Source organism: Hemibagrus wyckioides, linkage group LG26, assembly GCF_019097595.1.
Source record: "Hemibagrus wyckioides isolate EC202008001 linkage group LG26, SWU_Hwy_1.0, whole genome shotgun sequence".
Taxonomy (NCBI): domain Eukaryota; kingdom Metazoa; phylum Chordata; class Actinopteri; order Siluriformes; family Bagridae; genus Hemibagrus; species Hemibagrus wyckioides.
In genome coordinates this window covers 20,602,149-20,615,754 of record NC_080735.1, presented here as the reverse complement: position 1 = coordinate 20,615,754, position 13,606 = coordinate 20,602,149, and the positions used below count along the sequence as shown (strand labels likewise).

At 39.5% G+C, this 13,606-nt stretch overlaps 2 protein-coding genes across 2 annotated transcripts in view; both read right to left on the bottom strand.

The window, feature by feature from the left end:
• The window catches only part of LOC131347144 (nuclear factor 7, brain-like), a 9,402-nt gene extending 4,800 nt beyond the window's left edge, over positions 1–4,602 (bottom strand). Inside the window, exons 1-4 of the mRNA XM_058381068.1 lie at positions 4,085–4,602; positions 1,835–1,930; positions 1,341–1,562; positions 241–263 (exon numbers count right to left, since the gene is read on the bottom strand). Coding sequence (XP_058237051.1) covers positions 241–263; positions 1,341–1,562; positions 1,835–1,930; positions 4,085–4,528 — 785 coding nt within the window. The 5' untranslated portion in view covers positions 4,529–4,602. The remainder of the gene's footprint in view (positions 1–240; positions 264–1,340; positions 1,563–1,834; positions 1,931–4,084) is intronic.
• Positions 4,603–5,766: 1,164 nt separating this feature from the next.
• trim35-1 (tripartite motif containing 35-1) lies at positions 5,767–12,647 on the bottom strand. The gene is made up of 6 exons (XM_058381067.1): positions 12,008–12,647; positions 11,203–11,298; positions 8,272–8,493; positions 8,140–8,162; positions 7,914–8,032; positions 5,767–6,817 (listed from the first exon to the last, which is right to left on the bottom strand). The coding sequence occupies exons 1-6, from the start codon at positions 12,440–12,442 to the stop codon at positions 6,150–6,152; spliced, it is 1,563 nt and encodes a 520-aa protein (XP_058237050.1). The 5' UTR covers positions 12,443–12,647; the 3' UTR covers positions 5,767–6,149.
• Between the last annotated feature and the right edge of the window lie 959 nt (positions 12,648–13,606).

Genomic DNA, 13,606 nt, shown 5'->3' with positions numbered 1-13,606 from the left:
CATGAAAAAAGCAAGAAGACAAGACATCTTAGAACTGTAACTTTAACACATGCAAGACACAGGACGAATCAAGTCCATACTGTCTCAAGTAAAAACAGAACAAGACATGAAATAGATAAGAGGCAAATGAAAATAACTGATGGTTTTAAAGGGTGGGCCTGAACAACACATGAATGAAAACAGGAAAAGGAAATAGGAAGAGGAAAGAGCTGAGCTGAGCTGTATATTAGAATAACATACCTCTGCAGAATAAATTTATAATTCTGCAAGACAAGAAAACCAACAATACATGTTACACAATGCAAAAAAACACCACAAAAACATAAATTTCTACAAGATTTCTAAATACAGCAAAAGAAAATCATGCAGGTCGATAGCTTTACTTAATGTTCACATCACACCAAACATCATGGGAGATCTCATGACTCTTTGGTGCCAGATGGACTGGTTTGACTGGTATTTTAGAAAACACTGATCACACACAACAGTCTGTTAAACTGAATCACATAAAATCATTTAAAAAGAATAATCAGTGAGCTGTTGTAGTGTGTGGAACAGCCTTGATGATAAGAGAGGTCATGTTTGTTAAATTTTATAAAACCCATGTCTGTGATAATATAATGAATCCTCAGCTGGTGTACTGAAGCTCCTCTGTTTCATGATTCGTTGTAAAGGTGGTTTGATTTAATTGGAAATTTCATTCTAATGCTGCTATAAACTGCAGCTCTCATATTTCTACATATGTTTACCACACAACAGTGTCCTAAAAATCACACACTGGTCTGTGTTATGTTATATATTTGTCCTGTCATGAGTTGTATTGTCTGTTTGCATTGTCTTTTTTCCTGCACTGTCTTTTGTCTTGCTCCATTTGAACAAGGCTGCACAAGTACCCTTTATGTCAATAGTTTACTCTTTAGCCCTTAGTTCTGTGTTGTAGCCCTGTGTCTTTGTAGTGCACCAAGGTTCTGGAGGAACATTGTTTATTTTCACTGTGTACTGCATCAGCTATTTATTTACTTATTTACATAAAGTTGAAAATGAAAATAAAAGCTTCTTGGCATGAAAATAAAAAAAAAATCTCCAAATGCAGCTGATTAGCAGGAATTTAGAAATGTATAAAATCCATAGACATGTTTATCGTTGATATTTTGGACGGTATATCGCCTCTCCCTGACTCTTTGGGAGAATTTTTTTGCATTATCGCTGAACTTATTGCTCAAACATTTGCTGACTGAATGCCTTAAGAACATTCATATTTATTAACAAGTGTTAAGTAGACTTGGTTTCACCTGCCCTATTCATGCCAACTGAGACAGCAAAGGTGTCAGCAGTTTTACCTGCATGAATCTGGAATCTTCAGTTTCCATTTCTTCTTCCATCTCCCTCACTTTGTCAGAAAGGCGCAATATGTCTTTTTCGATCCTTTCCTCCACCTTCCCTCGCTTTTTCTCCACTTCTTTCTTCAGTGCTCTCAGTCTGGCCTCCTCTTCCTTACGGAGGAAATGGTGAAACTTCTCAAATTCTGCTTTAATCTGCTTCTCTGCCTGCTGGGCCTGAGACTGAGAGAGAAATAACGATTAGGGACAAAGAAAGCTATAGCAGACGAGGAAGAGATCCTCGTCATTCTTCAGGACATAAGAGTTAGGTTTCTTAGTAACATGAGAAGATTAAGCTGAAGTATTTTTTTTTGTCCTATAAATGTCAATAGAGAAAAAAAGATTGGTTGATTACTTATATAACAAAACCAACAAACCAGTACCAGCTATTCACAATCTTTGTGTAATCTTTTTCTTTTAAGAAAAATAAGTAGACGGTGAATTTACTGAGTTACCTGAATGTACTTGACCGTTTGAGCTTTTTGACAAGTGCCATTCTTTAGAGACTGCAAAGCTTTTTCAGTTGGACGGAGAGCAGCTTTAATTCGCACCTGATTAAAGATGTAATCAGGGACATGAGAACACAATGAAACATTACAACATTTTCTGTTACTTTAAAGCTTGAGCTGTATGTAAGGATGAAATCATTGTTACTCAGAAATATGTCATGTTACAAAGATAAAAAAATTTTTAACCACACTGGCTGAATCATCAGTAAATCACATGTTAAACATCTGTCACATGAATATAAAAAACTCTAAAAATGTATCTGCTCAAACAGATCAGCTTCCAAACCTTCACACTAACATTCACACTAATCCCAGTCAATGACATCATGCTAATTATCTCATAGATCGCTAACTAGCCAAAATTTGACTAACTCATTTAAATAATTTTGCCTCTTCACTGGATTTGAAATAAATAAATCATTTGAGTGATTTAAGATTCTTAAATCTAAACTCGAACTTAAATCTTCTGCTTTACTTCAGGCGGATCAAACAAAAAATATTGCATTACCATTTAGGATCTACCAATTTCTTTTCATAGTTCGTCCATTTTCACAGGCTCAAAAATAATTGGACATTCTACTGAAGTTCTACTGAAGTAGTTTTATATACAGGTGTAGCCTGTTTCCTTGTTACTGCATGACAGGTTAAGGGGGTGTTAATATCTGGAGTTGATGCCAACTGAACTGAATTTGGTAGCTGTTCAAGGGTCTGGTGTGAAGTAAAGAAAGCCATCATTAGGTGTAAAAAAACAAACAAACAAAGTAGGCCTTGCAGAGAAATAGCAGACTGGCCAAATCAACAATGGTGAGGTTAGCAACACCAAAAAGCCTGGAAGACCACAGATGACATCAATCTCAGCATTTATTCCTTGAAAAAGAAAATCAACAACCTCCAGCCAAGTCAAGAATACTCTCAAGGAGAAAGCAGGATCAATGTCATGGTCTACAATTGAGCGACATGAATTCATGAATTTAGTTTACATTAAGGTGCATATCACTCAAAAACAGAAAGCCCAGATTTGACTAAAACAAGTCTGTCCAGTGCTGGAATGAGATTCTTTGGACAAATGAAACTTAAAAATTACTTGTTCCAGAATGATGGGAAAAGAAGAGTATGGAGAAGAAAGAAGGGCATCATTCTACATCATCTGTCAAACATGGCGGAGGCAGTGTTACAGCATGGACATGGACAACCTCCAGTGGAACTGAGTCGCTGGTGTTGATGACATGACTGCAAGATGAATTCTGATGTGTTTCAGATGTAGCTGTAAAAGTAAACAGTGTTTCATAGGATAGATTGATAATGAACTTCAGTAAAGGCAACCCAAGAGCTTATCAAGGAAAAGATATATGAAATGGCCTTAAAAGACTGTGTCAGTCATCTGACGTCATCATGAGCTCGATTTTTAATCTTACTGAAGACAAAACTGAAAGCTGAAAGACACACAAACAAACAGGAACTGAAGAATTTAAAGGCCTTTAAAGTATCTCATGGGAGGAAACCCAGCATTTGGTGATGTCCATGGGCTCCAGACTTTAAAGCTGACTGTAAAGGATTTGCAAACAATTCTTTAAAATAATCCTAATCTATTTCAGTGACATTTTTGCCTGTGAAAATTGAATCTTATTAATATTTTGGTAAATCACTTCTTGATTGCTTTATTTTAAATCCATTGTGATGACATACAGAGGAAAAATGACCAAAACTGTGTCACTGCTTATGGACCTGGCTGTAGCTGCAATGCAATCTGGGACTTTGATTCCAGCATTTATTCCAAAGTTTCCACTATTACTACTCTGGATTTCTCATTATTATGACATTGAACACCACTGAAACTGTGCCACTAATAACCACCAGAGCAGCAAACAACCACAGACTTCACACAGGAGTAATGATAAAAAAAAAATCAGAATCACTGATCAAACCACAAATACTTCAGTATTAACATATGTGATATGCATCAGGGTGGAGTTTTCCTTTTTCAGTACAAGTTAATTAGAGAGATTAGAATAATTTCGGTAAATATGTGGATAGATAATTCAGTGCAGCAGGCAAGGATCAGAAAAAAAGAAAGCTAACATTTGAACTCTGCTATTAAGACTGCTGAAAGGCTGGAGAAATTAAGAACATATCCCACAAAAAAGGTTGTGCCTGTCTGTTTGTCTTTCTGTCTGTCTGTCTGTCTGTCTGTCTCACCTTGTGTTGTTGTACAGCATTTGTGAGAAGCTGAATTCTGTGCGATCTGTGACTTTCTTTCCTGCACTTTGTACAAATGACCTCATCATCAGTTTTACAGAAATACTGGACTTTGTCTCCATGCTGAGAACATCTGACTTCACTGTTGCTTTCTTGCTCCTTTCTCTCCCTTTCCTTCTCCCTCTGATAGGACTCGCTGGTGTTCCTCAGAGCCAGGTTGGACACGGGTTCCTGTGCACACACCCTGCGGCATACGGGACATGACCGACTGGTGTTTACAGCCCAGTGTTTGTTGAGGCATTGGCGACAGAAAGTGTGTCCACAGTAGAGGAGCTGAGGATCCTTATAAAGATCACAACACACCGGGCACGAGAGATCATCTTCTAGAGAAGACGCCATGAAGGAGACGCCGAAATCCAAAGCAGATGGAGAAGTTAGGAGCATGTCAGAAGAGATCCTGAGAAAGTGAAAACACCGAAGGCTTCCTGAGAGAGACCGCCTCCTGGCTGGGGAAGTGAATGTAATTGGAGTAAAAAAAACAAACAAAAAAAAACCCAGAGGGACGGGCAGAAAGTAGAGAGGCAGGATTACACCACAGAGCTGGAGCTGTGTGTCATTGCTTAAGCGTTGTCTTATGCAATGACTTTCTTTTGAAAAAACCATTGCAACGTTTCCAAAACATGAAAAAAACATTGCGACTGATCTGATTGTTACCACATGCAGAATTGCTTCAAACTTGAGTCTTGTTTTTATATGTTTTTTGGCACAAATTACAATGACACAGAGCTCCTCAAACTCACTAGTTGAACATAACAACACAGAAATTGCAGCAGAACAGATTTTCTGCAGTTTTAGAGGATAGGAACCCTGTAGGTCCAGCTGAAGTCACAAGCTGTTAAGCAAGTATAATGCTTTATATAGTGCACACGAAATTTTGACGAGAAGAAAGCGCTGAATGATGGCAGGATTTCATGTGAACGCTGTTCCCTACAGCACTTCAGCATATGAGCACACAAGCACAAGAAGGTATCCAGGTGATTATTACAACAACTGGAGGTTAGACCATATAGTTTCAGGCATTTCTGTACTGAACAGAATGTGATCTGTCAATTATTCACCCTGCACCACACCTCTGTGTTCATAAATATTTAAAATGCAGTTACTTTATTTTACAGTTTAATAAATATGTACAACTAATCATCTGAGTAAAGCTATAAAGATGAAAATGATAAAGGGATGAAAAAGATCTCAAAATGGTCAGAGATGCATCTGCTATCAGGGGTGGTGGCGGCGGCTCTGGGTTGTTGACTGAAAGATCAGGGGTTCAAGCCCCAGCACTGCCAATCTGCCACCGTTGGGTGCCTTGAGCAAGGCCCCCAACCCCCTCTCCTCCAGGGGCACTGCATCATGGCTGACCCAGTGCTCTGACCCCCAAGAATGGGATATGTGAAGAAAGAATTAAGACAACTTAACTTAGCGGTGTGTGTCTGGAGGTTAGAGTGTAAACCAGGGATTTTGGGGGATGTTTCAGTTTTATGTTCTGTATTTTAAAATCACCAGTTTTATTTCACTACATTACTTCATTTGTTACTGATTTTTAGATGTGTGTGTGTGTGTGTGTTCATTTAAAAAAAAAAAAAGCTGAACTGAAGACCAATTTCATACAGAACATATTTATTTTATTTCCTTCTTATACAGTTATACAAATTTATAATGCGTCACTGTGACATGAATAGAACAATAGGGTATTTGTATCATACAACACGGAGGGTATCATGGCTCCAAGTCAACAAAATCCCTGGATATTTTTACTGCTGACATTTTTTTCAGAAAACATAACTCTCTTCTGAAATTTGAACTCTTTAATCTCACACAATTTCCTGTAATCAACACATTTCCTTAATCTCATCATTACCAATATTCTCTGCTCATGTTACATGACATGTTTACTCCTGCTTGTGTTTTTTTTAGAAATCTAGTTGATCTGGCTTTATTTGATTATTTAGATATATGCTTATCAGGTGCTTTGTAATGCAACCAAAACAACCCTCTGACTGTCACTTCTTCAGTTTATTTTTTTAAATATCAAAAGCACCAAAAGCAACAAAAGCACCATGAGGAATCCTATGACATATACAGGAATCAGGTCCATGTGCCTCTCTAAGAAGGTGAATTTCTTCTCCATGGTTATGTTTACATTCACAGGAACAATGCGCAGAGGTGCATTTCTCTCCTCTGGGATAAGAAAGGGAAACAAATCCCTCCTAAAGGACACTTCACGAATACAAGCCATCACAGATCCAGTGGAAGCATCTGAAAAGCTCAGCATCCAATTAAGTTTCCAGTTGTTGAGATCCAGGCGTTCTATCAGCTTCACCCGCACCATTTTCGGAGGCTTCCTTAACTGAAACGGCGCCTCTGTGGACCCCAAAATGTAATAGAAATCTCCATTTTTGCTGAGACCCCAAAACCCGTTTCTGGGGGTCAGATCCTGCGTGTGGTTTCTCTCAGTTGCTGAGCGTTGACACACCCCGAGGGTCCAGCACTTGCTGTCTCCCACCTCCACATCCCAGCAGTTGAAGCTGGCATTTTGGGCCTCTGATCCGAGAACCAACCGGTTAGAGTTCTTCTTTAGGGGGTTTGGGGAGTAGAACCTGTGAACAGATCGGCTCCCGGACACCAGATTACCAGACACAGAGATGTGGGCGGAGTTTGGGTCGAGGACTACTGGGTCTGAATGAAAAGGGAAGCGAAAGAAACACTTTATTGTATCATTATAGTCTGCTATCTCATTGCCACAGACCTTCTGTTTTTCATTTTATATTTACATAACTTTACCCGATATGCTGTAAAAATGCAGCTACGATGCAGTGTCCCTGGAGCAGGGGTGGGGTTAAAGGCCTTGCTCAATGGTGGTGGGGCTTGAACCCTGACCCTCTGATCAACAACCTAGAGCCTTGACCACTTGATCCACCCCTGCCTCGGGAAAGTAGCGTCACTGATTTATTGGTATTATTTATACTGGAATTGTTTAATTCAAAAATATTTCTCTCATTAAGCACATTTTAATCTCATTAAATCAAATAAAAAAAATCAGGCCTTGTTCCACACCGTACACCACAGCGAGAATCTAAATTCAGCTGTAATTTTCAGAGATTAACAATTTAGGGGACAGCAGTCCAACCCCAACTGCTTTATTTCTCTTAAACCCACAGTAATTCACCAACTGTGATGCATAATCCCATATATCAACAAATAACTTGTAATCTTACCTTTAATTACACTAATTACTTGCTATTTCTCCGCTCTCAGTGTGTACAGCAGCTCACAGCACTATGGCTCATGCTGTTGTTTCTGTTGCCATGTGTGTTTTGTTTTGGTTTATGTCCTGTCTCCTCCCATGTTTTGTCCTTAGTAGTCTCCTGAGTGTGTCTTGATTATTCTTTCATTTTCAGTTGGACTTTGCATTAGCCTGTGTATTTAAAGCCTTGTGTTTCTTTGTTCATTGTGAAGTATACACTAGGTGTTCATTTTATTTACCAGACGTTTCCAAGCTGGTGATTACTGCTTGCCATTCGGGTTTTGTTATTCTAGTGTTATTCTAGTTTCTACAACTTGCTCTTGTCTGCCATTGTTCATGATGTTTGTTGATTACCTGATACTTTACCTGGACACTTCCTCTTATTTTAATTACCTGGATTATTAAAACCCTGTCAGTCCTCACTAGCTTCCCTGACATTACTACAGAAACATTTAACATTAAAATACAGTAAAGCTGCAAAAAACAATTAGTTAAAATATGTGTAAGTGTTAGGGATTAGTTACTCACAGTAAGGACAGAGATCTTTCATCTTCTCCCACACTCTGAATCTGAGATTTCCCACATGTTTGGCCACATCGATCAGAGACCCAGAGATCAGCTGTGAATCGGACCGTCTATACCGAGCCCTAAAACACAGACCCAGTGTATGTTGATTTTTCTATTCAGACAGTGGTTCTGATTTATTAAGGCAGAAAATCTAATGTTGTGAGAGTTAAATGCTTTAAAAACATACCGTGCCATAATCTGGTCATAATTCTGAAATAAAAAATAAGAAGAAACAAAAACATTTATGTTCAGATTCAGCCAAAAACTAAATATTATCTCAAAAATAAAGGCCTTGCTAACTGGTTTATTCATTCATTACCAAAAGGAATGTGACATCATCATTCTCCATCTCTTCTTCCACCTCCAGCAATCTATCAGAGATAGACTTTAACTCTTCTTCCATCCATCCTTCCAGTTTTCCTTTCTTCTCTTCCTCTTCCTCCCTCAGTGCCGCTCTCCGAGCCTCCTCCTCCTCTCTGAGGAACTGATGAAGCTTCGCAAAATCCTCCTTTATCTGCTTCTCTGCCTGTTCAGCCTGACACTTAAAGAAAGAAAAAATGAGGAAAAGGTTATTTTTTAAAAAAAAAAAAAGCAATAAGCACCATATTCCATCATCTGTTCAGATCCAGTAAGTCACACTGATCCATACTCACCCTCACACTGATCCATACTCACCCTCACACTGATCCATACTCACCCTCACACTCATCCATACTCACCCTCACACTGATCCATACTCACCCTCACACTGATCCATACTCACCCTCACACTGATCCATACTCACCCTCACACTGATCCATACTCACCCTCACACTGATCCATACTCACCCTCACACTGATCCATACTCACCCTCACACTCATCCATACTCACCCTCACACTGATCCATACTCACCCTCACACTGATCCATACTCACCCTCACACTCATCCATACTCACCCTCACACTCATCCATACTCACCCTCACACTGATCCATACTCACCCTCACACTGATCCATACTCACCCTCACACTGATCCATACTCACCCTCACACTCATCCATACTCACCCTCACACTGATCCATACTCACCCTCACACTGATCCATACTCACCCTCACACTGATCCATACTCACCCTCACACTCATCCATACTCACCCTCACACTGATCCATACTCACCCTCACACTCATCCATACTCACCCTCACACTGATCCATACTCACCCTCACACTCATCCATACTCACCCTCACACTCATCCATACTCACCCTCACACTGATCCATACTCACCCTCACACTGATCCATACTCACCCTCACACTGATCCATACTCACCCTCACACTGATCCATACTCACCCTCACACTCATCCATACTCACCCTCACACTCATCCATACTCACCCTCACACTGATCCATACTCACCCTCACACTCATCCATACTCACCCTCACACTGATCCATACTCACCCTCACACTGATCCATACTCACCCTCACACTGATCCATACTCACCCTCACACTGATCCATACTCACCCTCACACTGATCCATACTCACCCTCACACTGATCCATACTCACCCTCACACTGATCCATACTCACCCTCACACTGATCCATACTCACCCTCACACTGATCCATACTCACCCTCACACTCATCCATACTCACCCTCACACTCATCCATACTCACCCTCACACTCATCCATACTCACCCTCACACTGATCCATACTCACCCTCACACTCATCCATACTCACCCTCACACTGATCCATACTCACCCTCACACTGATCCATACTCACCCTCACACTCATCCATACTCACCCTCACACTCATCCATACTCACCCTCACACTGATCCATACTCACCCTCACACTCATCCATACTCACCCTCACACTCATCCATACTCACCCTCACACTCATCCATACTGAGGGTGAGTAATAATCCACCCTCACACTGATCCATACTCACCCTCACATTCATCCATACTTGCCCTCACACTCATCCATACTCACCCTCACACTCATCCATACTCACACTCATCCATACTCACCCTCACACTGATCCATACTCACACTCATCCATACTCACCCTCACACTCATCCATACTCACCCTCACACTCATCCATACTTACCCTCACACTGATCCCTACTCACACTCATCCATACTCACCCTCACACTGATCCATGCTCACACTCATCCATACTCACCCTCACACTCATCCATACTCACCCTCACACTCATCCATACTCACCCTCACACTCATCCATACTCACCCTCACACTCATCCATACTTACCCTCACACTGATCCATGCTCACACTCATCCATACTCACCCTCACACTGATCCATGCTCACACTCAGCCCCACACTCATCCACATCCATACTAATAATCATATTCAGTCACATGCACTCATCTACTTACCCTAAATCTACTAATCCATACTCAAATGTGTGTCTTACTCATCCCTGCTCATATGCAGACTAATCCACTCATCCTCAACCTATACTGATGTCCATACCTACATCCATACTCAATCTCATACTTTCTTTCAGTCCCATACACACATATACATACTGAGCCATATTCATATCTGTATACATTATTGATTAACAGGTAAGTAAACCTAGAATACTTAAATGCAGAAATATTCAGCATGTATACAGAGTGTCCCTGGAGAAACGGCACTTAATGAGTTCTAATTAAAGCGGAAAAAAGTATTAATAATAATATGTTCAAATAAAAATCAAAACATAATATAAATACAGCAGCTCAAAGATTAACACCATATCTAAAATCATCAATTATTTGTACAAATATCAGCAATTTGTTTCTCTTTTGTTAATGAGTTAAACCAAAGGCAGTGATTTAAAAAAAAATTAATTAAATATGTCAGTTGTAATAAAATTGTATGTTTCCTTTTACGTTATTTCCATTGCTTTATTATTCACTCTGAGACAGTGTGATGCTTCACAAGCTAAAAATACAGCAGCACAAAACACTGGTGCAAATAATGATCGGGAGACGTGGTGAAGGAGGAGCAGAAAACAGGAAGCTTCCATGACACCAGCACTAAAAATATGCGTCATACTGTAGCATGAATGCTATCTAAAAATGTAATATGGAACAATATGAAAGTAAGAGGAGGAAATGAGCAGTTCCTTTAATGCTGTAATTTAGCAAAGCAAACAGGAATAACGAGCTGATCAACACAAGCCCCTTCATACTCAGGAACTTCACCCTGACAATCAGAACCATGTCCTGCATCTTACCTCAATGTATTTGGTGATTTTACGCTCCAGTGCTGTGCCATTCCTTAAAGACTGCAGAACTTTCTCAGCTGGACGGAGAGCTGCTTTGATTTGGTCCTGCAGAGATGAGATTTATTCATATAGTCTCATGATCGCATTGGTCAATGTTTGTTTTGTTTTGTTGCCTATTTTTTGCCTAAACATAAAATTGAATAAAGAATCAGCTCATTCTAATAATAATTTTGAACACGGTTTATTCACTGCACTAGACAGATGTTACACACATATACATCAAACACAGAACGTTTTCCTAATCTTAGCATTTTGCTTCCATCTTGGAAAATTGAAAAATTCTGGGAACCTTTATTTTCAGATCAAGGAGTCAGAATCACTCTGAGAACTTTAAAATGAAATGTTCTCTCATGGTACCAGGACAAGAAATGCTCACTAAACAGTAGCACACATGGTACAGAGATGGACCTTGCACTAACCCTGGATGATCTGGAGAATATCTCCCCTAACATTAAGGCTAGTGCAAAGGTCCAGAGATGTTTTAAGGTAATATAGGTAATGGGAGCATCATTTGAAAAAAAAAAAATTATTAATTATTATTTTTTATTTCAAATGATAAATATATATATATATATATATATATATCGAAATAAAAAATAATAATTAATAATTTTTTTTTTTCAAATGATGCTCCCATTACCTATATTACCTTAAAACATCTCTGGTTTATATATATATATATATATATATCAACATTAATTAAAGATTTAAACTATTTGTTCTCAGAATCAGGCACTGATAGCTGAATACACACCTTGCGCTGAGGTACAGTGTGTTTAAGAGGCTGAACTTTGTGTGACATATGACCCTGGTTCCTGCATTGAGGACATATGGCCACTCCATCGTCCCTGCAGAAAAACAAGATTTTCTCTCCGTGCCATAGACATTTATTCCCTCCGTCCTCCTCTCTCTCTTCTCTCTCCTTTCTCTCCTTCTCATTTCTCTCCTTCTCCTTGTCTCTCTGATAGGACTCGCAGGTGTTCCTCAGAGCCAGGTTGGTCACCGGTTCCTGGCGTATCGCATTCAGACACACGGGACATACCGGAGTGTAAAAGGAGGACAAAATTGTGTGGTAGTGATGTCCGATACATCGGCGGCAGAAAGTGTGTCCACACGAGAGGATCTGAGGATCCTGATAAATCTCGAAACACACTGGACACGTGAGCTCGTCTTCAACGGAGGACGCCATGAAGTGTGTGTGAATTAAACCGCAGCAAAATGATGGCACTACGATTACTCTCAGAGGATAACGAAAGTTAAAGCTGTAAAGGGAAATAAAAGGCGTCGGTGTTATCTTTCCCTAAAAATGAAACTTAACGTCGGTGTGTTTAAACCTTGGAAGCAGGAAGAGCTTTGCCAGGTAGATAAATATAGATCAGGCACCTGGGTTGCCAGATCATGGCATATTAATGCAACTGATCTGAAAACAAATAACCTTGTGCAACTAAAAAATCTAGTTTCATTGTCATTTGAATACCGCAACGTTATTATTCAAAATATGATTTGCAGTTAAATTTATTAGTTAAACTGGAACCTTGAATAGACTGGAAACAGCCAATCAGTTCAAATAAATAATTACAGTTAATTATATTCACAAATTCATTTAAAATGATTAAATAAATCAATTTACGTGTGATTTTTGTCAACCGAAACATGTGTACACGTACAGAACCAAAAGTCCAGGGGGTGGAGTCAGACCTGATCCAGCTCTCTACCTGTGCAGCTGTATATTGCGTGGTCTAAAGGGGGCGCCATTGTACCTTTGTCAGCTGAGACGGACGCTAGAGGAGAGTTGTGTTAAGCTTCTTCATCCTCTCCAGTGTGGAATTCTCTGGTTCCCTTCAAAGAACACGTGGAACCGGAGCAGATCTTTGCCTCTGAGTCTGATCACAGTACTGATGTCTCTGATTCTGTCTTTATGCAGATGATAATCTCAAACTTTGTGAAAAACACAACACACATCTATTCAGCACTTCAGTGTTAAATCTCACAGAAGTACTCTGTTAATTCTTTCCTGGATTTTAAAAACCAGCAGCCATCATTGATATGATGATCTCTAAATAGTAATGTAGCAAACTGCTAATGCTCTAACGGCTGTATTGTGGTTCCCCCTAGTGTCCAACATCGTACATTTCGAAGGAAAAAAAGAAGTTATTGTTTGCTTTATTCTTCTCGTTTCTATAATCAGAAACCAGGTGGAAACTTAGAAATGCTTAGTATTCCACATCAAAATGTTTCTAATTAGTTTATTTAGAGCCAATGACAAACGTATTCCAATTAAAGAATTTCAGGAACCTGATATTTAACATAAAAATCCAGTTTATTTATTTTTAATGAGATAAACAGTTTATTT

Coding starts and splice junctions, on each gene's coding strand:
- trim35-1 (XM_058381067.1), bottom strand. CDS start 12,442: ATGGCGTCCTCCGTTGAAGACGAGCTCACGTGTCCAGTGTGTTTCGAG. Junction 11,299..12,007: donor ACACTGTACCTCAGCGCAAG/GTGTGTATTCAG, acceptor TCATCTCTGCAG/GACCAAATCAAAGCAGCTCT. Junction 8,494..11,202: donor AAATCACCAAATACATTGAG/GTAAGATGCAGG, acceptor TCTTTCTTTAAG/TGTCAGGCTGAACAGGCAGA.